The sequence below is a fragment of the Brachyhypopomus gauderio genome, unplaced genomic scaffold (assembly GCF_052324685.1).
Source record: "Brachyhypopomus gauderio isolate BG-103 unplaced genomic scaffold, BGAUD_0.2 sc66, whole genome shotgun sequence".
In the NCBI taxonomy this organism is placed as follows: domain Eukaryota; kingdom Metazoa; phylum Chordata; class Actinopteri; order Gymnotiformes; family Hypopomidae; genus Brachyhypopomus; species Brachyhypopomus gauderio.
The window spans coordinates 1,724,971-1,752,774 of record NW_027506887.1 but is presented as its reverse complement, the minus strand read 5'-3'; the positions used below and the strand labels follow the sequence as shown (position 1 = coordinate 1,752,774).

Here is a 27,804-nt window from a genome sequence, read left to right as displayed (position 1 = left end):
TATGTAAATATTTTTGGTATTTTTTATATAGTGTATTTTTATTAATAGGAGCAGCCGCAACAATTGCAATTTCCCCCAGGGGATTAAAGTATTTCTGATTCTGATTCTGATTAATTCAACTTTTTAACATGTGCAACTGAACATGTGAACCTACAAACACAAAGGTATCAAGTACATACAACGAGCAATGCATTTTATGTACATCTGGACTTGTGAAACACTTCTCACATTTGTGAAAACAAATCAAAGCTCAGATTTCCTGTATTTTGCATTGGTGGACCAGAATACATGTGCCTCACTATTAAATAACATGACCTAGACCCCCCATTTCAGGCCTATGATCAAGTACACATAAGGAGCAATGTATTTCATGTGCATCTGGACTTGTGAAACACACGCTGGCTCAGCCTGCCTGGCTATGACGGCGAAGCGCTGACGCCACTCAAAGCGGCACTGAGGAGCAGGTTCGGGCGGCAACCGGACGAGTCGACGGCGAAGCAGCTCTTGGCAGGACGTCGCCGTGCTCGGGGAGAAGGCCTGAGAGTGTTGGTGTCGGAGCTGGCGTTGTTGGTTCGCCTGGCCTACCCCCTGTTCCCACGCGAGGCCCAACGGCAGTTAGCGCTAGATTTTTTTCTGGGCGCGGTGGAGCCGGCTGAGCTGAGGAGACACGTCCACCTGTACAACCCGACCACTCTCAACGCTGCCGTGGACGATGCCGTCAGGGCAGAACAAATCTTCACCGGTGACTGCCTTAACAGGATGCCCCGTCAGACCCGCCCACACGACCGCCAAGCAAGCCACCGACTGGTCTGCTGGAATTGCGGGGCTCACGGCCACAAAGCCAGCCAGTGCAACAGCTCAGGAAACGAGCAAGGAGCCGCCCGGTGAGGGGCGCGGCGATTCCGGTTCTCCCTGGCCACCCCTCTTTCGTTGTTTCAAGAATCGCCGGACAACGTGACTGGCATATTTCATGTAAGTTTGGCGATGTCTCTGTTACCGCTTTGATTGACACGGGGTCTTCGATCTCCTTAATTAGGTCTGAACTGATTAATGATTGCTCAGGGGGGCCTGATGCTGTGGAGTGGGTCTGGGGGAATTTAATCTCAGTAACCGGCGAGCGGTTTGAGCTGCTAGGGCGCACCAATGTCTCCTTTGACTTTGGGCAGGGACCCGTGGCGCATGAGTTTTGGGTCGGGGATGTGTTTGATCGCTGCATCCTCGGGAATGACTTCTTGGGGAAGAATGGGGCTGTTATCGATTATAGACAGGGGGAGTTGTCACTAAATGGGCAAAGAGTTGATGTATGCCGTGGAGATGATGCAGCCTCATGTTCGTGCGTTACGTCAGCTGAGCCAGTAAGTCGAGAAATGCCGTCTCCGTCACCGGGTCCACCGGGACCCGGTCCATGAGTTGTGGCTTAGATGTAGCGTGGGCCTGTCCACGTTGCAGGGTGAGCTACTCCGCAAGCTGCTGAATCGCTATAGGGGACGGTTCACTGTGAGCGAGTGTGATTGTTCGAGGACGGAGCTGGCGAGCCACGCGATTGACATGGGCGACGCTAAACCTGTCCGCCTGAGACCGCATCGCCTTCCTTTAACCAAGCGTGTGGCAGCCGAATGCCAAATCCACGGAATGGCGGCGGCCGGCATAATTGAGCCTTCAAATAGTTCATGGTCTGCCCCCGTGGTCCTAGCCAAGAAGAAGGACAGTTTGTGGCGGTTTTGCATCGACTACCGACGTTTAAATGCTGTCACTAAACTTGACTCTTACCCGATGCCGCGAGTAGACGACATACTCGAGCAGTTAGCTGGCTCAGACTCAGACTAGTTCAGCTCCCTGGACCTGTGTAGCGGGTACTGGCAGGTCTCGTTGGACAAGTCAGCGAAGGAGAACACTGCGTTTTTGATCGGTGCAGGTCTCTGGCACTTCAAGGTCCTCCCCTTCGGGCTCTGTAATGCGCCGGCCACTTTTGAGCGTTTAATGGAGCGAGTGTTGTCTGGGGTTCCGAGCAGTAAATGTGTGGTGTATCTGGATGACGTGCTGGTCTATGCTACGGGCTTCGAGTCTGCACTGGCCAACCTAGAGTTGGTCCTGAGCTTAGTGAAGGAGGCAAATCTGTCCCTCAACCCGGCTAAATGTAACCTCCTTCAGCGTCGCATTAATTTTCTCGGGCATGTGGTCAGCGGAGAGGGCATAGCCACTGATCCCGGCAAGATGGCCGCTGTCCGTGAATGGCCCACCCTGCGTACGGTGCGACAAGTTCGCAGTTTCCTCGGGCTCACCTCATACTACCACCGTTTTGTAAAGGGCTTCGCGGACATTGCTGCCCCCCTTCACCGCCTGACAAGGGGTGGCGGAACGAGATTTAGCTGGCCTGACGACGCCGAGTGTGCTTTCCGTACACTGAAGCAGAGACTGTGCGTTGCACCTGTTCTAGCCTATCCTTCCCCCACTGAACGATTTATTGTCGACACTGATGCAAGCGACCACGGGTTGGGTGCTGAACTGTCACAGGTCCAAGAGGGCTCAGAGCGCGCAATAGCATACTTCAGCCGCCGCCTGGACAAAGCTGAGAAAAATTATTGTGTGACATGGCGCGAGCTGTTAGCAGTGGGCTTTGGCATTTCCGACCTTACGTGTATGGCGTACCTTTTCTGCTGAGGACAGACCATGCATCACTGCAATGGCTGTTGAACTTCCGGGAGCCTGAGGGCCAGCTAGCGAGATGTTTAGCCAGGCTACAAGAGTTTAACTTTGTGGTAGAGCACAGACCGGGCAGAATCCATGGGAATGCTGACGCACTGTCTTGCTGGCCATGTGCGTCCCATGATTGCAAGCACTGCCAGCGCGCTGAGGACAAGGCAGAAACTGTTGGTGTGTGTGCGGTGGTGGGCCGGACTGCTGCTGCCCCTCCTGTGTCACCCTGCATCTCAACTGTGGAACTGGCTGCGGCTCAGAGGGCCGACCCGGAACTGGTGTGGGCACTGGACGCTTTGGTGGCGGCCGCCGTGCCGGACTGAGATGATGTGGTACAACGGGGACCCGTAGCTAAGGTATTGCAGTCCAATTGGGACAGCCTGAGAATCGCTGGGGGCGTCCTGCACAGAACTTGGGAGGACCCGAGCACTGGGAGCCGCTTAACTCAAGCTGTGGTACCGCAGGGCCTGGGTGACACTGTTCTGCAGGCTGTCCACGGTCTGCCAGGCTCAGGCCACTTTGGCATCACAAAAACTCTTCACAGACTGAGACAGAGATTCTGGAGGCCGGGCTGCACAGCTGGAGTTGAACTGTTTGTCCATTGTTGTGACACATGCGCTGCCAAGAAGGGACCGGCGAGAGTCTCACGTGCGCCCCTCCACCCCATGCAATCCGGCTGCCCCATGGAGAGGGTGGGAGTGGATGTACTGGGGCTGTTTCCAGTGACGGAGGCGGGCAACCGCTACGTGCTCGTGACCATGGACTACTTCACGAAATGGCCCGAGGCGTATGCGGTGCCCGACCAAAGCGCCATTACTACAGCAGAGACCCTGCTCCATGAGTTTTTCTGTCGCTTCGGCGTCCCAGAGGTCCTATATAGCAATCAAGGCCAAAACTTTGAGTTGGACGTCATGGCCGAGGTTTGCCGCCTGCTGGGGGTGCACTGGACTCGAATGACTCCTCTTCATCCACAGGGTGATGGCCTGGTCGAGCGGTTCAATCGAACCCTGGCTACTCAACTGGCCATGGCTACCCAGGAGAACCAGCGTGACTGGGACAAACAACTGCCTCTCGACTACTCGACATCCACATGCGAGCCAGGGGTAGCCAGACGGGGGCCTGACTGCGTCAGAAACGCGGCATGTGCTGACATGTGCAGCTACGGCGGTCCCCTGCCCGTGCACTCTGAGGTTTGGCTGTACAACCCCCGTCGAAAGAAGGGGCTGTGCCCCAAGCTGCAGTCTGCATGGGTGGGGCCTTGCACTGTGCTGGCGCGTGTCAGTGAGGTGGTCTACCGAATCCGCTGGGGCCGGCGGCGCCTCGTGGTGCACCGCAACCGCCTTGCCCCGTACCGGCCTAAGGTGCAGGATGCTGGACGCTGCCCGGACTCTTCATCGCCTGTTTTCCCGGTTATTGGTCCTGCTACTTCCCCCGTGGCCCATCCGGCCAGGCCACAGCCCACGCGGAGGCTACCGCGGCGCCTGCAGGACTGTGTGACATAGATTGTTCTGTGAACTGCCTTGTTAACATTGTCATGCCGAGTTATGGACTATATATATATATTTAATTGTGTCTGTAACTATTGATTGCCTTACTTACTGTTCTCTCTCTGTATGTTATGCCAAGTCTGTTATGTGGTGTTTATTGTGCATTGTGGTGATGCCTGACCTTTTTGATGCCACCGTGACAATGTTACCGTGCTGCTGTGCTCATGTTCAACGCCGGGAGTCGTTATGTACACGACATGCGTATGTCTTGAGTTGTACTGCCCTTGCTGTTTTTTTTCTTTCCTCCAGGATTTGCGCTTTACATGTGCGTTAAGTAGGATCTGCCTCATCCGGCTGTAATTCTGTGTTGCCTGTGCCTGTAACGACGTTCATGCCACCTTGTGGTGTTTTGGTTGCCCCTATGATGTGTTTGATGCTCATTGTGTGTTTGATGCCATGTTTCTGCCCTTCTACGCTACTGGACTGTCCTGTGCGTGGTTGTCGGGATGAATGACCCCTTGGGGGGGGGGGGGGGGGGGCTGTGTAGCGTTGGGCCAATGGGGGGTGCCAGAGGGTGACGCTATTACCCATGAGCCCTTGCGGCTCCGGCCCTGTTATGTTTAATTATGTGATGTTTATGTTTGTATAGTGTTTTTAATGATTATTTATTGTGTGTTATTAGTTAAGTCACCCGGTCCATCTTTTGTGTACATGTGCATTATCGTAGTTTCCCCTCCATGTATGTGTAACGTTGCCGTCGTCATGACCTCCCCCTGTGTTTCATGTGCAAGGTGTACCTAATTTAGGCCTCGAGTCATACAGATTGTGCCTGTGAGTGCCAGTTTTATTGCAAAGAAGAATAAAACCTCTGTTCTGTTTGAGAATGGACTTGTCTGCAGCTTCTTTCTCCCACACCACGCCACAATATTGTCTTCATCTTCACATCTTCATTCTGCATGCAACACTTGTGTCTGTGTTTGCATGTGTGTGTCTGTGTCTATGTGCTTGTGAGCATGTGTGTGTGCTTGTGAGCAGATGGAACCTCATCATGGCACTGGTGTTTGGTCCCAAGGTCGTGCGAACATCAGAAGACAACATGACAGACATGGTCACCCACATGCCCGACCGGTACAAGATTGTTAACACTCTCATCCAGCACGTAAGCCCTGCCCACACTTCATCCAGCAGCCAATCATGCAGTGCCACATCACATTACATTTACATTTTCTGCGTTTAGCTAATGCTCTTACCCAAAGCAATTCACAGTTAGGACATTATTCAAATCTCCTGCACGTATCTTAGGTCTTTGTATTTAGTTCCCTGTACTGGGTTCTTCTTTCTCTTCCTCTTTCTTGTCCGTTGTGTCCAGTACACCTGGTTTTTCAGCAAGGGGCACTTAGGAGATTTATTGGAAGAAAACTGTAAAAAGAACAGTTTTGAATTGCATTTTTCTTATATAAAGATATTTTTTGTTCAACACATGGTTTCACTCGTCCGTTACTTATCAGAGTGCTTCTTAAATCCTGAATGACACAGATACTGGATCTGCTGCCATAACAAAGTGCATGAATTCTGTCTGTCCTGGTGAACGTGTAGTGAATTCTGTCTGTCCTGATGATTGTATATAGTGAAGGTGTTTCAACTTCTGCTCTTCTGGACACGGAGGACATTTAGCCCACCCCCAACATAGGGGTGTAGCCCACCTCCTCTCAAACATTGGTCAAGCAGACTCTCATGGGAGGGCTCAGGTTCGCCCTGGTTCCCAGCCTAACCAATCCTAGTCTCATAACAGTCTGTGCTGCATTAAAGAGCATGTCTGAGTGAATCCAATTGGTAGATCTGATGTGCATTAGAGAGTAGGGCTGTGTTCGAAATAGTCTACTACATACTACTGGCATACTGATCGAGCCCCAAATCAGTATGCCGTATGCAGTATGTGACCAAAATGAAAATTTCCAGTACGCGAAACATACCCGGATGACCTACTACTTCCACAAAATATTCCAGTACGCAAACAGAGCTATCTTCGTGGTGTACTGCATCCCATCATGCAACGCTACGTTCACGTGACCCCGTAGTGTGCTTTGCTTTTGTCGCATACTGGAAACTGTACTGCATACTACTATGAGGACCAGTATACAGTATCCAGTATATACTGAGTCCAGTATGCAGTATCCAGTATGTAGTAGTCTATTTCGAACATAGCCTAGGTCTGAGTGAGTGACCATAGCGCTCCGCCCACCTCGCGCGACTCTGCGCGAACGGTGGAAGCGTTTATACTTTCCGCGTGCATAAAAAAAATACATAAAACTCAATACAGTATTATAAATGAGGAGAATATAATAAACTAATCACGCCCTTCTGCTAAATATAAAAATATAATTTTCACTCACGCATTAACTCTGTTGGCAATTTTTTGACATGCTGACTGCCTTTCTCTAGCAGCTACCATAGTATTACATTTACATTTAATAATATCTAAATATTCTGCATACGCAGTCATTAATACTTCAAGCTACAATGGTGTGAAATACGATGCTCGGCTGATTTTCGCATTTAAGTCCATGATTAATCTTATTTATCTGTGTTCCATTAAGAATGCCTTTAATAGTTACGCGTGAACGCACTTCTGTCTGGGTCAACCTACTCGGAGTTGAGCGACCCTGATTACTTAATCTCCGATCAGCCGTTTTGGAACCGAAAACTCTGAGTATGTCAGATCGGAGTAAGACAACTCAGAGTTCAGGGTTAAGTTTAGAGTTTGTTAAACCCTCTTTCTGGAATACCCCCCTGGTCATTTGTTCAACATATTACCATAACATAACATGTATAGCGGGAGTCATCCCTTACTGTTGTTTTTTTGGGTTAAAAAAATGTTGTCATACCCCTGACATTCGTGAATGAGACATATCTTCATTCTTCTTAGCTGCAGCCTTTGCTCTTGAGACCCGAACCATTTTGTGGATGGATGGCTCAATCAGCCACCAAAATGCCATTAAGTGGTCATAGCTTGGGAATCTGTTGGCAAAATGATGTCGATGATGATTACTGTTATTATTATTGTATGTATATAATATATACATACATTTATGATATACATATATTTATGATATATATGATATATTTTTTGATATATTTTTCTAATTTTAACAGCACACTGATTGTCAAAGTGGCAGTGAATTACATCTAAAGCTTTACTGCACGTTACCTGGTGTAAAATCGAATGTCCTCGTCGGAGAATTGTTGTAACCCAAAGGTTAGCTGGGCACGCAACTCATGAAGCTGATTTCTCAGCTCCTCCACTTCATGGGACAGATCTTCATTTTCAGCGCAGGACATGTCTAGCGATGATGGCTCAGGAGCAGAAAAATAATCATGATCCACTGTAAGATCAGTTGATGGATCTTCCAGGGAGGTAGGCTCAGCCGGTCTTTCTCTCCTCTCCCACACACTTAGCTGTGGAGCCTGAATGCTGTATCCGTTCCATTAAAAGAGAAGTGGTACTGCATCCTTTGTCAGTCTTCTCTGACCTTCTGGGGTTTTTGGTTCAATCAAGTGGTCTGGTATGAAATGTCTGCTACAGACTTTTGTATGAGGCGAGATAGTAAATTGGTCCCAATGGTCCCGATGTATGTTTATTAGCCACTGGCTCCTGAGGTCACTATACGCGCTGGAAAGCTATGAAAACTTTAACTGCCATTAAACTTCCCAGACGCCGAGCAAAGAGGAACACAACAGTGCTCTGAATATTTCTTACATTGTTTTTGGAAATGATCCGACTTAAAAACTTTGCACCGAACACTCATTTTGATATTACTCTAGCTAGTTTTGCATATGCCGCTGTTTGTAAACAATACAACCGGAAACGTTGGGGCCGCACTATTTGAAAACCTGAAATGCTTCAATGCGTCACAGCCATTTTAACCAGTGACCATTGAGATATATATATATATATATATATATATATATATATATATATATATATATATATATATATATATATATATATATACACACACACACACACACACACACACACAAAAACTCTGATTTTAACTCACTGAAATGTCTTATTTCATCTGTGTAATATCAGTATGCTAGTACTTGGTCTCCCTCTACTGGCCAAATACTGGAAATGACTGAAAAGTTTCGCTTCCATGAAAGACCACACAAAAACACACATGCACGCAAAGTTAATGTCAGCATGTGATTTAGTTCTATGATCTGAATAATTTTGCCAATACAATTTTTTTTGGTCATTTCAAAATTCTAATAAAATGTGTACCTTTTTATATTTAAAAATATATATAACTTTCATTGTAACAAATGTTTTTTTCAAAGAATTCATCAGAAACGTTAAAATGTGAAATAACAATAAGAATTTTAAATTTTATATCAAGGACTTCTATAGTTATATTTGCTTAACCCTTAAAATGCATGACATACTATGAACAGCATGGTTATAGGGTTTCCTAATGAAGTTACTGCTGTCTTGTCAGCTATTTATTTTGTTGTCATGGTTACCATGTTTTCATGGCCACTGAATGTCAGTAAAACGTCATAATGAAAAAAATGACATCACTTGGTTCCAGAACACTGCAACTTAGAGCTCTACAGTCATTGAAATGCGGCTGTGTACATGATACAAAGTGACATTTTGTGTTTTTTGCAAATAATTGTAGATTGCTGAAACAGGTGGCAACATGCTGAGTGGAAACTACAGTCAACAGAGGTGAGTATTTAATTCTTCCAGACTCTATTATCAGAATAGGATCAATTCTGTATGAGGGTATAGAGCAGACATACCGTATGTCTGCTCTATACCCTCATACAGAATTGATCCTATTCACATACGTCTACTAGCCTCTCCGTACTTTTAGTAGGGATGCACGGGTTTCGATATTAATATCTGTATCGGACCCGATATTGGAAAAAATCCTAGATCGGGTATCGGTGACTGTGACCGATCCATAAAAACAGGGGTGGGTTTCCCGAAACGTTCGTAGCGCTAAGTACTTCGTAACCTCGTATGAAACATATGAGGTTAAGAAGTACTTCGCGCTAAGAACGTTTCGGGAAACTCACCCCAGATCTATTCAGTCTAATTCTATGCTTGTAACGCTTTTCGGAGTTAGTTCAACTTTAAATATCCACTCTGTCCCGGATAGAAGTGAACTTGGACAGTTAACAGGCGAGTGAAACACGAAGCACACAGAGGAGAGGTGAATCACTGACTCGTACTCGCGCTGGTGCTATTCCACTTAGTCCGTTTATTTGCTGGTTGACCAAAATAAACCTGGGCTCCAGCACTACTTGACAGTTCATACTTGAACTGGTGAGTTGTCCAAAGCTCATTGAATGCGGTACTTACAGAAATAAAATAAAGATGAAATAAAGAGCAGTGGTCTGAGTCGGTCTACGGCAGACAGCTAAAAAAACAACAATATTCCATACGTGCACTCAACTCGCTCCCTTAAAGGCACAGTACACATATTTCTGGCCGTTACATGCTTTGTGCTTACGTGATGTGTGCGCTATAGCAAACTAGCCGCATAGGTATTGCTGTTTCTCTTATTTCATCTCCTTATTCATTTTAAATTATATTTAGAATTCTTGAACCATTTCAAAGGTTTCTTGGTCATGTTTGACCAAAGTTGTGAACCTATTGTTTTTGTCAGTTTCAGGTTCTTTGGTATTATTTATTTTACATTCAATGTTATATTCATAATTGCACTGACTGAACAAATGCAATTTGTGTTGTTTTTATATGTTTTATGTGTGTTTAAGTGTGCTATACTGGTGCAGAGTTTTCAATAAACTTGTAATTCAGTATGTCTGTGTTAAAAAAAATGTTTTAAGTCGATTCAGCACTGTTTTACTCAATCGGATCGGTATCTGCCGATACTAAGCCTCAGATATCTGAATCGGTATCGGAAGTGAAAAACGTGAATCGGTGCATCCCTAACTTTTAGCATATAAAAACATGACTGTGGTATGAAGCCAAAACACTGAAGTTAGTTTTCACAGTGGTTATGGTTAATCAGTGCTTGAAAATCACTCAGATGAAATGTACTTTAGGTTATCCACTCTGGAAAAAAATAAGACATCTAAGAGCAGACGGACAGAGGACATGGACGATGACTACAAAGAGAAACTACAGGTACTGATTCAGCCTAGGCTTTGCTTGCCTATATGGAACTTATTAATTGTAATTATAATTAATTATATTACACTACTTATTCAGAAAATGCAACAATTTAATTTGTGGTTTGCTGGATATGCACAGATTGCACCCAGGGTCATGATCAAAGTCAGAGACCCATTACCATCTTCCAGCCCGACTCAGTCTTATGGGTGCTGGGCATTCTTGAAGAAAATATGGTGCAGAAAGTTGAAGAATCGGGAAAAGATCCAGAAACAGAGACAGCTAGAAAAAGAGAGACAGTTGGAAAAAGAGAGACAGCTGCAGAAGGAGAGACAGCAGGAAAAAAAGAGACAGCTGCAGAAGGACAGACAGTTGCAAATGGAGAGACAGCTGCAGATGGAGCGACAGCTGCAAAACTATAGGAGACAGCTGCAAAAAGATAGAAAACTGCAGACAGAGAGACAGCTGCAGAAGGAGAGACAGCAGGAAAAAGAGAGACAGTTGCAGAAGGAGAGAGAGCTGCAGGCAGAGAGGCAGCTGCAGATGGAGAGAGAGCTGCAGGCAGAGAGGCAGCTGCAGGAGGAGAGAAAGCTGGAAAAAGAGAGACAGCTGCAGAAGGACAGACAGCTGCAGGTGGAGAGAAAGTTGGAAAAAGAGAGGCAGCTGCAGATGGAGAGAGAGCTGCAGATGGAGAGACAGTTGGAAAAAGAGAGACAGCTGCAGGAGGAGAGACAGCTACAGGCAGAGAGGCAGCTGCAGACAGAGAGGCAGCTGCAGACGGAGAGAGAGCTGCAGGCGGAGATGCAGCTGCAGGAGGAGAGAAAGCTGGAAAAAGAGAGACAGCTGCAGAAGGACAGACAGCTGCAGACGGAGAGGCAGCTGCAGATAGAGAGAGAGCTGCAGATGGAGAGACAGTTGGAAAAAGAGAGACAGCTGCAGGAGGAGAGACAGCTACAGGCAGAGAGGCAGCTGCAGACAGAGAGGCAGCAGCAGACGGAGAGAGAGCTGCAGGCGGAGATGCAGCTGCAAGAGGAGAGAAAGCTGCAGAAGGACAGACAACTGCAGGAGGAGAGAAAGTTGGAAAAAGAGAGACAGCTGCAGGAGGAGAGACAGCTGCAAAACAAAGAGAGACAGCTGCGGACAGAGAGGCAGCTGCAGACAGAGAAACAGCTGCAGACGGAGAGGCAGCTGCAGATGGAGAGACAGCTGCAGATGGAAAGACAGCTGCAGACAGAGAGGCAGCTGCAGACAGAGAGGCAGCTGCAGATGGAGCGACAGCTGCAGATGGAGAGACAGCTGCAGACAGAGAGGCAGCTGCAGATGGAGAGGCAGCTGCAGACGGAGAGGCAGCTGCAGACAGAGAGGCAGCTGCAGATGGAGAGACAGCTGCAGATGGAGAGACAGCTGCAGATAGAGCAACAGCTGCAAAACTATGGGAGACAGCTGCAGAAGGACAGACAGGTGGAAAAAGAGAGACAGCTACAGGAAGAGAGGCAGCTGCAAAACAAAGAGAGACAGCTGCAAGAGGAAAGACAGCTGCAGACAGAGAGGCAGCTGCAGACGGAGAGGCAGCTGCAGGAGGAGAGAAAGCTGGAAAAAGAGACAGAGCTGCAGGAGGAGAGGCAGCTGCAAAACAAAGAGAGACAGCTGCAAGAGGAGAGACAGCTGCAGGCAGAGAGGCAGCTGCAGACAGAGAGGCAGCTGCAAACAGAGAGGCAGCTGCAGATGGAGAGAGAGCTGCAGGCAGAGAGGCAGCTGCAGGAGGAGAGAAAGTTGGAAAAAGAGAGGCAGCTGCAGATGGAGAGAGAGCTGCAGATGGAGAGACAGTTGGAAAAAGAGAGACAGCTGCAGGAGGAGAGGCAGCTGCAAAACAAAGAGAGACAGCTGCAAGAGGAGAGACATCTGCAGGCAGAGAGGCAGCTGCAGACAGAGAGGCAGCTGCAGACGGATAGAGAGCAGCAGGCGGAAAGGCAGCAGCAGGAAGAGAGAAAGCTGGAAAAAGAGAGGCAGCTGCAGAAGGACAGACAGCTGCAGGAGGAGAGGCAGCTGCAGATGGAGAAACAGCTGCAGATAGAGATACAGCTGCAAAACTATGGGATACAGCTGCAGAAGGACAGACAGTTTGAAAAAGAGAGACAGCTTGCAAAAGAGAGACAGTTGGAAAAAGAGAGACAGCTGCAGGAGGAGAGAAAGCTGGAAAAAGACAGAGCTGCAGGAGGAGAGGCAGCTGCAAAAAAAAGAGAGACAGCTGCAGACAGAGAGGCAACTGCAGACGGAGAGGCAGCTGCAGACAGAGAGACAGCTGCAGACGGAGAGACAGCTGCAGGAGGAGAGAAAGCTAGAAAAAGAGAGACAGCTGCAGAAGGACAGACAGCTGCAGGAGGAGAGGCAGCTGCAAAACAAAGAGAGACAGCTGCAAGAGGAGAGACAGCTGCAGGCAGAGAGGCAGCTGCAGACAGAGAGGCAGCTGCAGATGGAGAGAGAGCTGCATGCAGAGAGGCAGCTGCAGGAGGAGAGAAAGTTGGAAAAAGAGAGGCAGCTGCAGATGGAGAGAGAGCTGCAGATGGAGAGACAGTTGGAAAAAGAGAGACAGCTGCAGGAGGAGAGACAGCTGCAAGAGGAGAGACATCTGCAGGCAAAGAGGCAGCTGCAGACAGAGAGGCAGCTGCAGACGGAGAGAGAGCAGCAGGCTGAAAGGCAGCAGCAGGAAGAGAGAAAGCTGGAAAAAGAGAGACCGCTGCAGAAGGACAGACAGCTGCAGGAGGAGAGGCAGCTGCAGATGGAGAAACAGCTGCAGATAGAGATACAGCTGAAAAACTATGGGATACAGCTGCAGAAGGATAGACAGTTTGAAAAAGAGAGACAGCTGGCAAAAGAGAGACAGTTGGAAAAAGTGAGACAGCTGCAGAAGGACAGAAAGTTGGAAAAAGAGAGACAGCTGCAGAAGGACAGACAGCTGCAGGAGGTGAGGCAGCTGCAGATGGAGAAACAGCTGCAGATAGAGATACAGCTGAAAAACTATGGGATACAGGTGCAGAAGGACAGACAGTTTGGAAAAGAGAGACAGCTGGCAAAAGAGAGACAATTGGAAAAAGAGATACAGCTGCAGCTGCAGAAGAACAGACAGTTGAAAAGAGAGAGACAGCTGCAGAAGGACAGACAGCTGCAAGAGGAGAGACAGCTGCAGGCAGAGAGGCTGCTGCAGACAGAGAGGCAGCTGCAGACAGAGAGACAGCTGCAGACGGAGAGAGAGCTGCAGGCAGACAGGCAGCTGCAGGAGGAGAGAAAGCTGGAGAAAGAGAGACAGCTGCAGAAGGACAGACAGCTGCAGGAGGAGAGAAAGTTGGAAAAAGAGAGGCAGCTGCAGATGGAGAGAGAGCTGCAGATGGAGAGACAGTTAGAAAAAGAGAGACAGCTGCAGGGGGAGAGGCAGCTGCAAAACAAAGATAGACAGCTGCAAGAGGAGAAACATCTGCTGCCAGAGAGGCAGCTGCAGACGGAGAGAGAGCTGCAGGCGGAAAGGAAGCTGCAGGAAGAGAGAAAGCTGGAAAAAGAGAGACAGCTGCAGGAGGAGAGGCAGCTGCAGATGGAGAAACAGCTGCAGATAGAGATACAGCTGCAAAACTATGGGATACAGCTGCAGAAGGACAGACAGTTTGGAAAAGAGAGACAGCTGGCAAAAGAGAGACAGTTGGAAAAAGAGAGACAGCTGCAGAAGGACAGAAAGTTGGAAAAAGAGAGACAGCTGCAGAAAGACAGACAGCTGCAGGAGGAGAGGCAGCTGCAGATGGAGAAACAGCTGCAGATAGAGATACAGCTGAAAAACTATGGGATACAGCTGCAGAAGGATAGACAGTTTGGAAAAGAGAGACAGCTGGCAAAAGAGAGACAGTTGGAAAAAGAGATACAGCTGCAGCTGCAGAAGGACAGACAGTTGAAAAAAGAGAGACAGCTGCAGAAGGACAGACAGCTGTAGGAGGAGAGAAAGCTGGAAAAAGAGAGACAGCTGCAAAACAAAGAGAGACAACTGCAAGAGAAAGAGACACTATTTGATTCAGCATAATAAAAACAGAAATCCTAGATTTCTTTTTAGTACTATTTCTAAACCAAACAGGCGCCGAACCTCAGATTCCAGGAAACTTAACTAGTAAGTATGTCTTTATGGATTTCTTTCGTAATCAAATACAAAATAAAATACAAAACATTTGATAAATACATAGATAATACCTTTGATAAATACATAGATTGTATACATAGATTGTTCCTGATTACTTCTAAAAACTTATCTCCTATAATGAACCCCCACATCCAATAAGATCACAGGGTTCAGGCCTCTTATTAGTTCCAACAATAAATAAGGTAACAGCAGGGGGAAGAGCCTTTTAAAGGTTGCAGATCCAGGGGTTCATGGGCAAAGGGTTTTATGGTAAATGGGCGCAGAGTGTGCCTGCAGAGTGATGTGAGTTTACTCCTCACACATGACAACTCAGTTTTGTCTACTCATATATCCCATAGTGGGTGAATACACAGTATTAGAGAACACTTACTGGATACGTATACAACCAAGGATATGCAACAAATTCAAATTTATATCACATCAATACTCATAATAATCATTTTCTCCTGTTGTTTTCTCCTCTCTCTCTCTTTAGGCCAAAGAACCATAGAGGATTCAATGGAGCCTGCAACTAGATAGCAACCTCACCCTGCACCCGAGTCTGTCTGGAGTCTTTGATTTTTTTTTGTTCACTATTCTGTATTTGAATAAATCAGGCATTAAGCTTTCCAATAGTGTGTTTATTGTGAAAAGTGCAAATGCAGTGTTTGATGATTACCTCACATATATATTTGCTGTTGTAATCTTTAGTGAAGGTAAGATTGCTCCTGCTTAGTTGAGACAACCATTTTTTCTCCTCTCAGTATCAGTGGGGAAACCATACATTTTTGCTCCTTTCTCTGATCGATTGGAGCATCCCCATGCAGCACAGCAAACCATGGTGGACACTACACAAACAACATGGAGGAAAGGACACAGAAAAACTGCTTGACATAATATTCATATTTGAGATTATTAGAGATTTATTTAATGAATTAATTGCTGTAAATAAGTGTGTATTAAAAAGACAAGATATATATAATTTATCCATGTATTTTAATATGTCATATACTGTCTGGATGTAAATGTAATGTGTTTTAATGTACCCTTTTAAAGCACATTTCTGCACAATGAAGTCAAAGAAAAATTTCCTTCTGTCAGAAAATGTACATTAGTCATTTAGATTACTTAGGTCCCCAATACCATGGGATTATAGAAATCACCATGATTTAAAGATATGTTAATGTTAGAAAATTAATCTAATCTGAATTTCACCCCTTCCTGTCCCTCTAAATATATAAATGAACGTAATATATAACAATTATAAAACAATCAAAGCATTAAACAGCAATGTGCTCTAACATTAGCCTAAAGTTGGTCGCTATATGTTCAAAATAATCCTCAAATTGCAGTTCTATCTCTGTGTTTATGCACTCAAATTGAACTTCCTGGAACTATCTGAAGCCTCCGTGAATCACGTGACCATCAAGCGTTTTGAACTTCCATTGTCGCGACTCTCTCTCTCTATGGCTCTGGGATCAACCCACTGCCCTGGCCCCTCTCACCACCCCGAATTCTTGCCTGCTACAGATGAATAAGAATTACATAGAGAACACATGTATATAAATACACACAAAGATGAGAATTATTCATCATCCCCATCACTTGTTTATGTATCTCTTTAATTATCGTTGTCATGGTGACCAGCGTCAGCCAGAGGAGAATGGGATCCCCCCCTGAGTCTTGGTTCCTCTAAAGGTTTCTTCCTCATGCTCTTAGGGAGTTTTTTCCTTGCCACTGTTGCCCATGGCTTGCTCACTGGGGGCTTGGACTCGGACACTTATAAAGCTGCTTTGTGACAACAACTTGAAAAAGTGCTATATAAATAAATTTTGATTTGATTTGAAATACATGACTGTCATGAATCTATATAATATATGCATTTCACTTTTTGTATTGAATTAGTAAAATAAAGAAACTTTTTTGATGATAGGCTATTCTAATTTATTGAGATGCACCTGTATATGTTCTCATCCATAATAATTCATGTCCTGAGTAAAATGACATACCTATGTGGGACTTTTATTTTTGTATGAGCCAGAATAATTTTTTGCTGCTTCTTATTTCATGTCACTCGAATAAATGACCTCTAGAGGGCAATGTGGACTGAAGATTGTTTTTGAAAATTGTTAAAATGTGGACTGAAAGGCATTAGTTTTGCAAAGGAATGTAAGCAGTAAAACAGCTATATGTCAGAGTGTAACGTCTGGTGATTTTAATTACATCCACAACCCTTCAAAACGTTCCAGAAGTAAATCAAACTGACCAAAAATCGTTTTTAATTATTTTTAAAGTAGCCTATTGCAAATATAACAATAACCTATAAAAGAGTTTTTAAATAATAAATAATAAGAGATGACGCACCACAAACTACGGAACCTGAATTAGTGATTCACTGCAGCTTCCGTTAGTATACCCAGATAGCAAATGAACGTTGAATCAACGTTGAAATGACATCGTTTTTCGTTATTTATGGTTGACAACCTAAATCCAACTATAAATCAACGTTCTAAAAGGTTGAATTCTTAAACGATTGTTAACGTTGAAAAAAAGATGTTGAATCAACGTTGCGTTTGGTTAGTTATACGCTACTGAAAAAATACGTGTGTGTGTGTGTGGGAGGTGGTGGATATCACCGCGGTAAAGACGATGCTGGTTTCGGCAGGCCGTACCGGATCCAATGGCACAGCGTTCTATATTCGCCAGACATTCACGAAAGAATGGGCTCGTTATTTAAAGAAATCAGATAGTGTATGCGATAGATACCTATTATGCAATTACATACAGGCCCGTTGACAGTCTTGCTGGGGCCCGGGACAAGAAAGTTTCATGTGCCCCCCCCCCCCCCCCCCCCCCCCCCCCCCGCGCACGTCATTTGAATTTTCTCTGTAGCAGACAATCATTGAGTTATGGCATATAGTATATAATATAGCCACACATCAAAGCTGTTTCTGACAGCTGACTCTGGTTCGCGCGAAAATGACGTAATCGCAGTCGCACCGCCGTGCGCGAGGGCCTCACGCGCTGTTGATTCGCGAGATCGCGCGCCTCTCGAATTTTGTAACTTCGCGCGCGCCGCGCCTCAGCGCAATGAACAAAGTCATATTTGCAGGGTTCATACACCTTTATAAGGTGGAATTCAAGCACTTGTACGTCACTTTCAAGGTCCATTTCAATATTTTCCAGCACGTTAAACTTAATTAAGTTAAATATTTATACATATAATCAAAATGATTGGAAATAATTCGCTTTTTATCACAGTATTTAATGGATGTTTATTTTCAAAACGCCCTCAAATCTTAACGTCTTCACGAGAACTGTTCAGTCAGACAGCTATTTGTTGTGAAACGATGTAGTTACAATTTCAAACATTTTCAAGTACTTTAGCCTAAATTCCAGCACTTTTCAAACGTGGAACACAATGCAACATTAAAATTCGTTAGGTAAATATTTTTCCTTTCTTTTCTGCACTCCAGATTTCTGTATTTACTTAAACTATCCACCACTGTTTCCCGCTGTTGGGCGGGTACCAGCCGGTTACGGTCGGTGCTGGATCAAACCATTTTCCAGTGGGAGGCGGGGGTGTATGCACTTAATGGAAAATATGCAGATAGGTAAAAAAAAACATATATATTTTAGCCATTGAGCTTATTTTGAGTACAGAATTATTTTATATTAATGAAAGATTTCAAGATTATTTAAAAATTATAGACTTTAAATAAAAAATAAATTGCTGGGCTCTTTGATGGGCCCCCCTGGCCCTGGGGCCCGGGACAACAGACCCGGTTGTCCCCCCCTGTCGACGGGGCTGATTACATATTGCACAATATTCACATATTGTGAATTTATCTCCACACAATGGCTTTCAGAAAAGATAAATTTAGAAGATGTGAAAAGATCACATCTAGGAATTAACGAAGTGTTCATGTTAGTTGGTAAGCGCTTCAGTGCCAAGACAACTTTTCAAAATAAAAGTCATGGGTTAATTCAACTTTTTAACATGTGCAACTGAACATGTGGGAAGGGCAGGACTGACCCAGCCCCGCTTCTCATAAACGGAGTCTGCATGGAAAGGGTCAGCTCCATCAGGTTCCTGGGCGTGCAGATCACCGACAGCCTCTCCTGGTCTGCAAACACAACAGTGATGAAGAAAGCCCAGCAGCGACTCCACTTCCTGAGAGTGCTCAAGAGGAACAAGATGAAGGAGAAACTGTTGGTGCTCTTTTACAGCTCCATCAATGAGAGCATCCTCGTGTATTGCATCACGGCATGGTACGGAGGGTGCTCAGTGGCAGACAAAAAGGCGCTGCAGAGGGTGATCAACACAGCCCAGGGGATCACTGGTTGCTCCCTGCCCAGCCTAGAGGACATTGCCACCTCTCGCTACCTCAGTAGGGCAGTCAGCATCACCAAGGACTCATCCCACCCCAGCAATCACATGTTTAACCTGTTACCCTCAGGCAGATGGTACAGGTTGCACAAAACCTGCACGAGTAGGCTCAGGGACAGCTTTTACCCTAGAGCCATCACTGCACGAAACATGTATATGTGGCACTACCTCAATTTATAGAATGTTTTATGTTGTGTGTGTATTTACTGTACTGGCAAGCACCTTGGAGTAGAATCAAATTTCATTGTAATGTAAATTATAATGACAATAAAGGCGATTCTGATTCTGATGTGCACCTACAAACACAAAGGTATCAAGTACATACAAGGAGCAATGCATTTCATGTGCATCTGGACTTCACATTTGTGAAAACACCTTATAGCGCAGATTTCCTATATTTTGCATTGGTGGACCAGAATACATGTGCCTACTATGTATTTATGTCCAGATGGGTGCAAGCATAATTGCTTCCTTTCCTCGTGTACCTCAGAAGATCCAAATTAAATCAAGCAAAGCAGACATTGCACATTTGGAAGAGCTGTATGTAGCCTCCGAGTATGAACATCTAGACACACATGCATATCTGAGCGTGTAGTGTGTGCTTGAGTCATAGAATAGAGAACAGCAATGACATACTACTCTCATACATTCTCCCTAGGGTCAAAATAGTTTAAACTATTTAAAAAGGGCATTGGGCTTTTAGAAATACATTTTCATCAAATTAAAATAATGTTAGCTTTACTGCTAAATATCTTTATTTAATAATAATTTATTTTTAATTTTAAGAACCAGTTAATTTTACACACATGATTCACAAGCTGGACAACTTTGCTCAGCAAATAACCAACAATTTATTTAAATGTGTTTGATAAGGTTCACTTTGCCTAACATTTCATTTAAAATAATAAAGAAAAAAATATCTACAAGGGGGTAAATGATTACATAGCACAAACAGGAGTTTCTGATGAGTCACTGAGTTTAGGTATGGTCATGAAATAAAATATTTATGAAGATATATTTAAGGAGGAAAGTATTTAAAACAGTCCCTCTACTACCCTCTCTGCTCTAACACAATCTCAGGTTATAACATACAGCCTGAGACTACAGAAGGACAAATCAAATCAAATCAAATCAAGGTTTATTTGTATAGCGCTTTTAATAACTCAGTTGTCACAAAGCAGCTTTACAGGATTTACAAGTTTAACAATACTATGGGTCCAGAACGCCAATGAGCAAGCCAAAGGCGACAGTGGCGAGGAAAAACTCCCTATGATGGTGGGGGGAAGGAAGAAACCTCGGGAGAACCAAGACTCAAAAGGGAACCCATCCTCCATTGGGTGGCCCGTTAACACACAAATACCACAATACAGACAAATAGACAAGTCACACACAAATCACACAATCAGACTAATTTCTCCATTTCCTTGGTTGCACTAAATGCATTGCTGAGCATTCTGCGTGTGTGTCATTCAACACTTCCCAGAGATGGAAGGACATTACTTGGTACCCAATCACGAGTAGCCACACAAAAAATGGGAAATGGCAAGTATTACCATTTTGGGCTGGAGCATGCAATACAACAAAAACTGAGCCGTCTTAACCTCCGAACTAGTCTCAAAAGACTCAAATTACAGTTTAACATTGACGGTCTCTCACTTTTCAAAAGTTCCAGAACTCAACTTTGGCCAATTCTTTGTTTAATAGACTGTGATTACTCCAAGTCTCCTTTCATTGTAGGTTTATATTGTGGAGTAAGCAAGCCTGTCAGTGTTTATGAGTATCTTAATGAATTTGTGAAGGACCTGACTAATGTGTTACACCATGGCATTGTTTATAATGACAAGCAGCTACAGGTGTTGGTGTCCGCTTTTGTGTGTGATGCACCAGCCAGAGCATTTGTTAAGCACATAAAGGGACATAATGGTTATTCTGGCTGTGACAAATGTGTGCAAGTAGGTGAATGCCACAACAAAATGACATTCCCTGAAACTAAAGCCAAGCTTAGAACCGACATGGATTTTTGTGCTATGGTTGATGAAGAACACCATTTGGAGCAGAAACTCAGCCCTTTGACAGGCATTGTAAAAATGGTCTCCCAGTTTCCAATTGATTATATGCACCTGTGTTGTCTTGGAGTTATGAGAAAGCTGCTGGTTTTTTGGTTAAGGGGCAAGAACTTGGCTACCAGGCTTCCTTCTCAAACCGTGGCATTAATATCTAATAAACTGTTAATGCAAAGGCCCAACACACCCTGTGAATTCTCTCGTAAACCAAGGGAACTAACAGAAATTGATCGTTGGAAGGCAACAGAACTACGTCAGTTTATGATTTATACTGGTCCTGTGGTGCTTAAAGATTGCATGCCACATGGGGTTTATGATAATTTCATGTTGTTTTCGGTGGCCATGTTTTTGCTGTTGACACCAGATATACCAGATGAAAAGGTTATCTTTGCTCATAATATGCTTGTGGCTTTTGTCAGACATTTTGGTCAATTGTATGGAAAGGAGGAAATTGTGTTTAATGTCCATCAACTACTCCACCTAGCAGATGAGTACCGCAACTTTGGGGCTTTGGACAACATTTCAGCATTTCCCTTTGAAAATTACTTGGGAAAAATTAAGAGGCTTGTGCGAAAACCACATCACCCACTTCAGCAAATAGTGAAGAGACTCTCTGAAATGCCAACAGCAATTGTGCCAATTCCAGTAGACTCAGTAACTGTATGCAATATGCACTGTAATGGACCTCTACCTCCACAGTTTGGAACAGCAGAACAGTACAAAAAAGCCATTCTGAATGAGAGTACTTTTTCCACGGAGCTAGGTGACAACTGCATACAAGTTGGTGACGAGATAGCTGTGGTTAAAAACATAGTGAAAACAGATGATGTTATATTTGTCATCTATCAAACATTCAAACATAAGGATAATTATTTTTCATATCCTTGTGCATCATCTTACCTCAATATTTTCAAAGTATCTAGGCTGCACAGTAAGAAAGTGTGCGCTTTATAAGGATGGGGATGGTTTTATAGCTATTCCACTTGTCCACATGTTCATTTAGATACTCCGACCTCCAGTTATGTTCAGTTCATCTTTGGAAAAAGAGAAATAGTTCTAAAATATATTTTTTTTCTCAGATTTAATTTTTTTTCTCAGATTTTAATCAGATTTTTTTTCTTGCTCAGTTATCTTGTTTCAGGAGTGTTCTGGCTCTATCCTTCAGTATTCAAATAGTACTAGTGACACAATTTTAGATACTAAAATAAGCATAATACATTTTGTTCTGAAAAACTAAAAATAGCATCTACCTGTCCAAGACGATGGAGCAATTGTGGCACGTGGTGGAGTTTGCTGACAAGAGTACGGCAGTTGTGCCCACTTCATGGGTCCAAAATAGACAATGTCTCTGGCCCCCACGTGACAGCGTCAACATTCACAGAGCTGTGAAACAACAAATCAAACCAAGCTTAGACTGGACAGTTCATGAGCAGATTCGGTGCTTAGCAACTTGTGGTAAGTCTGCTACTAAAGAACTTGATTGGAATGTCAATTAAGCAAACAATAAAGTATTTAAAGTGAGGAATTCTATATACCTCTGCTTTCTAAAGGTGTTTCCATGTTCCTTTTTTTGCCCAGACACATATGAGAAAGCTATAGATTGTTTGAAGAGATCAGTGGAACCTGGCTGTGCCACAACAGATATAGAATCTGAACAGGAAAATGCAGAACGCAGAAAAAGGATATCAAAGTAAGGTTAATTCAGTTGTGCCACATGTTACAGATTTTTTTGGTATGTTTTGGCAGTTGTAACTGTTGTAATCTTGCAGACCAAACCCAAAGTACAATATTTACAAGGAAGCAGAAGAGGAGTGTACAAGGAAAACATGCATTCCCAAACCTTCATCAATACTTTCACCAGGTACTTACATGTTCCTAACTGCATGGTTGACGATGCTGTTTAATGACCCCTCCAGTTGATGACTTGTCTTATTCATGTCTTATCTTTTCCCTTCTCCATGTTTCTTTTTCATCTGAAACACTAAAAAAACAAATAAAGGGCATGGACACGTGCCTTCATATTCTACCAGCTCAAATTAAAGAGAACATAGTCTGGTGGCTGTAGAATTTAAAGATAATACTTGTGGTAGACTTTTTTGGAAAAACATATTGTGAACTTTAATGCTTCTTTAAAATATTCATTATTGGCAACAATATTTAGCAAATGTATTCTCTTCTCTATTAATTATAGCCACAAACCAAATTAATAAGCAAAAATAGTTGGATTTGGTTGAAACACAAATGGTTCTGTAAAAGTGCCAAAACATCTATGTGTCATGGGACAGCTCCGGACCCCTCCTTTTGGGCCTGTGTTCATGTCGTCTGTGTCTGGTTATGTCCATTTTGTATTTCCATGGGTGTGGGTCATTCATGGTATGTTCACCGGTCTCACCTGTGCCTCGTCTCGTGATCACTGGGGATCGTGTAGTTCGTCTATTTAATGTGCGTTTGCACAATGTCCCGTGCTCGTCTTTGTCTAAAGCCCATGCCGTGTAAATGTTACATGTACTGAGTGCTTGCGCTACTCGTGCTGGACTTGATCGTTGTGTGTACGTGAATAAACGTTTGTGTGACAACGTTAAACACTCGTCGTGCCTGCCTCCTCTCACCGTAACACTATGTACTTAATTATCTCTACAGATTTCTATCAAAGTTACAGGGTAGCATCTGATGTCCTGGACCATACCTGGCCTGAACGGAATTTATTTGGTAAGAACCCTGAGAACTCTGCTCTTTATCTATAGGAGATCTGAAAGACTTCATTACCTGTTTTATTGCTCTAGTTTCTGCTCTGTACAATTTTCTTTGCTTTCATTGTCCTTTCAGCCCATCATAGTAATGGTGAAAGCCATCACCATCTGCAAAAGTCAAGTAGTTGTGATAACGATACAGGTTAGTCAGATTCCAATCAGATTATTGTGCAACAATGTGTAATTCCAAGACCTTCAAAATATTATAATAGTATCCATCAAGTGGAGGCACTTAGCAGTTAAAAAAATATTTCTAAAAAATATGGTTTCATAAGAAGGGTGTTTTGATTCTATGGTATGACTTTACATAATGAAATCATAGTATAATGACAAACCTTTAATGTTTTATATCCAGAGGTACAACCACAACCCAGACAAATGCTCAGAGGTATGAACCAAAAGATCACTGTTTCAGTCTTATACTTAGACACAGACTACATCTACACACGCCCGAAGGGAGGGGTCAGGGGCTGTACTGTGATAATTTGTATAATTTTCATTCATTGAATAAATTTCATCTTGCTTTATAGACATTGGACTTAGCAAAGTGGTGCAAATGCTTGCACAAATTATGGAGGAAAACAGAGAGATGAGAGAAGAAATTAAAAAGCTCACCCATGATGTAAAGGCCCTGAGACGAGACTTAGTGAGGCAGGACACTGAAAACACACCGCCTTCTGTCATCAGTCTCCCCCTTAGAACCATGGCAGATTTGGATCAGGCAGAGGTCATCCTAAGAGATCCGAAGGAACGTCAAAAGATGGTACTTTTCCTTACATAAAATTTAAACTTTGTGACAGGATTTAGCAAGGGTAATAAATTAGAACCAACAACTCACCTCTTCCATCCTCTCCTCAGTATGCACAGTGCTGAAAATAAAAACATCTCTTATTAGTATACCAGTTAGTAAGGCATATAATAGAAACTTTGACTGCCTTATCATTCCTTACATGTCATTGTTAAAGCTGCCTTTGTTATTACATCGTTTTTTGTTAAGTCTCATCAATGCTGTCTTCTTAGGTGTCTTACCTTTCCATCATGGGTGGACACACACAAGAAATGGTTATGAGACGGATGCTGACCCATGCCCTTTTTAATGGTTTGGCAAGTCAGCTGAATTGGGCTGGTAAAGGCCACAAGAGGGCTTTCAAAGATACTGCCCTTCATGACATAATGTTTGGTAAGTTCATGCATGCACGTGAAACACATTAGCTGGGCATTTGCAAACCCAACTAATATATAAATATATTGCAGTAGTCACCTGATTTTACATATCAGTGACCGAATTATGTAGAATTTCAAACAGTCAAATCTAATTTCTAATCAAATATGGCCACTTATTCCCCACCTTAATTTAGATAACTATAGACCCTTTCAAAGTTTGTATACAAAGATGACGTCACGAAGATGCGCGCGCATATTGGCAACGGAAGTGTAGCATTTTATCATTGACTTGCGTTAGCATCAGCGCTGTTTTTTAAAATATGTAGTGTTGTTCAAAATAGAGATGTCTGGTTGTTGTGTATACGGCTGTTAGAACCGTTATTCGTCGGGTAAAGGTTTAAAGTTTTATCGAATACCATCTGGATCGCGTCTATTTCAGAGCAATAGGAGACTGCTGTGGCTGCAGGCTATTAACAGGGTGGACTGGACAGAGGACATCATAAAGAATGCCCGCGTCTGTAGCGCCCATTTCATTTTAGGTCAGGTGGATTTTCGTACATTTATTTAATTCAGGACGTCTGGTTATAACTGTCAATTACTCGGCCAGGGCTTAAAATAAAAATGAGCTTGTCCGAAGTGCTATTGCTAACTAGCTAGTGCAAGCACTTTCGGATTTCACGTATGTATTTCATACATTGTATATGCATTGTCTATTGTATATACACATATGAGATTTATAATTTCATTTGCCACGTTTATTAAACTGAGTACAGTAACAAATAAAATATTTTTCTACAATATATGTCTCTGTACTTTATTTTGCACAATTTTAATCATTGTAGCATGTTCACCAAAATAATCACCTCATTTCATCCAGTGACTTGTAGGCGCGCAGTTTCTCTTTAGTGTAAACACTAGGTTTCTCAATCAAATAAGTAAAGATATCTGGCCACTGAACTGGAGGCCATTTTGACAAATCATCCTCCCATTCTAATATTTTGTAAGGATCTGGAAGAATTTCTTCTGTTGGCAGGGTGAGTTTGCTCATACAATTGATACGATCTTGATTATTAAGCTGACTGACGTAGAGACTTACAGTAGATTCGGCTATTATTGAGAGACTTTTATTTTGAAAGATCTAATTAAATCTAAATCCCTGCGTATATGCATCATCATTGTGTGAGGATAATAGTGCAATAATGTATTGCTACACATACATACAGTGCTTGAAAATAGTAACGTTTATTGTCTTGTTTATATGGTAAAGAATTTGGATCTGCACTGTGGTCCCATGGGACAAATCTCCACTTCCGTTGCCAAAATGCGCGCGCATCTTTTTGGTGACGTTGCTCATGAAACCGTCAATTTACTTTCTTACCTCAAGTTTATCCTCGTGGTTTCCGCTCTGCAAAAACACAGCTCTATTTGCTGGAGGGGGTCAAAATGTCAGAACACCAGTACAAAGCAGTAAAGGTTCTGTTCAAACCTTTACATACATTTGAGCATTTAATTCACTAAATGTGAAATGCTTAGGTTTTACATTTAGTTAGTTTCACGGGCAAATAATGTGCAAAACGAATACGAAAACTCAGGTTTTCAGCCTCAGAATATAATGAAACTGAGCGAAACATAATGTAATGTAACCAATGTAACGTTAACAACAGACAACAGCAAATCGATCAGAAAGAACTTAAATAGGAACAAGCAAACGCCATAACACACAGACGACACGGAGAACGAGACTCATCACACTCAAACCGCTTACGGGCGCCATGTTTTACCTAATTTTAACTCACAAAAATGTCCGTGTTACAAACGTTTTTGCATGAATAATGAAGCAGGCGCAAACCTTAATAATAATAAACCCTAATAGTACCCTTTACAATAAAGATTCTTTAAACACCTATTAAACTGTAGCGACTAGGCTACTACTCCTCGCAGCGAATTCCCTAACAGACAGCCACTTGGCCACTCAGGGAGTTTTAGCCCTTTAAGTGACACTGGGGGAGCGGCGCCTGCGCGAGGAGAAAACGGTGCTATTGTTTGAGTTGCGTGGAAAATAAAGTTTCCCTCCTCGGGATTTTCTGGATTAAGCAGTTTCTGCCTCGTTTCCCGAACCCGCTTCAAAACATCTCTTAAAGTATGTTTTTATTATAAAGGCAACTGATATCGAATATCTACTTATCAGAAAAATTGTGTTTGTTCCAGCTGCTCTCCAGAAGCAAATTCCTGAAAGCACTCACATAGGATTTGCTGATGCAGTGAAGAAATGGTTAAAATACGCACCTGAGAGAGAAGGAGGAGTTCCAAGGAGAAGATAAACATCAGGTACTCATTCTTAAGCCTGCTTTATACCTCCGGACACGGACGAATTTCGTCCGTCCGTACCAAACGTAGCCTCCGTAGGGGGCCACTATACCTCTTTCCGTTTCCAACGTTGTTATGATTTTTTTAAATACATTCTCTAGAGGGCAGTATAGTCAAATTTCCGGCACCAGCGCACCAGCAATCTCCTCCCAGCTGTTTTTGCATCGCTGTTTATCGCGATGACCTGGCACCGTAGCAGAATGTAGCCTCTAACCAACTCGCAAAGTTTCTCTTCTAACTCGAGCGTCATTTTTTAAAGTCCAGTACTCTTCTTCATTGATTTTCCCGAATTGGTGTACGTCCGATGCTTCTGACTCTCTACTGCCCCCTGATTTGCGGTTTATATTGCTCCGTTACTACGGATTCGTAAAGCCTGCTTTATACCTCCGGACACGGACGAATTTCGTCCGTCCGTACCAAACGTAGCCTCCGTAGCGGGCCACTATACCTCTTTCCGGTTCCAACGTTGTTATGATTTTTTTAAATACATCCTCTAGAGGGCAGTATAGTCAAATTTCCGGCACCGGCGCACCAGCAATCTCCTCCCAGCTGTTTGCATCGCTGTTTATCGCGATGACCTGGCAC

The 27,804-nt window shown here is 43.7% G+C and overlaps 1 protein-coding gene and 2 long non-coding RNA genes across 4 annotated transcripts; 2 read left to right on the top strand and 1 right to left on the bottom strand.

The window, feature by feature from the left end:
• The first annotated feature begins 12,874 nt into the window (after positions 1-12,874).
• Positions 12,875-15,107, top strand: LOC143490745 (uncharacterized). The gene is made up of 2 exons (XM_076989187.1): positions 12,875-14,476; positions 14,982-15,107. The coding sequence occupies exon 1, from the start codon at positions 12,875-12,877 to the stop codon at positions 14,303-14,305; it is 1,431 nt and encodes a 476-aa protein (XP_076845302.1). The 3' UTR covers positions 14,306-14,476; positions 14,982-15,107.
• Positions 15,108-19,853: 4,746 nt separating this feature from the next.
• Positions 19,854-26,060, bottom strand: LOC143490781 (uncharacterized). 2 transcript variants are annotated; one of them, XR_013124980.1, is made up of 9 exons: positions 24,639-26,060; positions 24,527-24,557; positions 24,304-24,421; positions 23,705-23,796; positions 22,808-22,919; positions 22,474-22,588; positions 22,189-22,321; positions 21,839-21,972; positions 19,854-21,734 (listed from the first exon to the last, which is right to left on the bottom strand). It is a non-coding gene; the product is annotated as an uncharacterized LOC143490781 (long non-coding RNA). The 2 variants fall into 2 exon arrangements; XR_013124979.1 differs by having other exon boundaries at positions 24,527-26,059.
• LOC143490782 (uncharacterized) lies at positions 23,787-24,820 on the top strand. The gene is made up of 4 exons (XR_013124981.1): positions 23,787-23,830; positions 24,044-24,076; positions 24,219-24,451; positions 24,709-24,820. It is a non-coding gene; the product is annotated as an uncharacterized LOC143490782 (long non-coding RNA).
• Positions 26,061-27,804: the final 1,744 nt, after the last annotated feature.

Coding starts and splice junctions, on each gene's coding strand:
- LOC143490745 (XM_076989187.1), top strand. CDS start 12,875: ATGGAGAGAGAGCTGCAGATGGAGAGACAGTTGGAAAAAGAGAGACAG.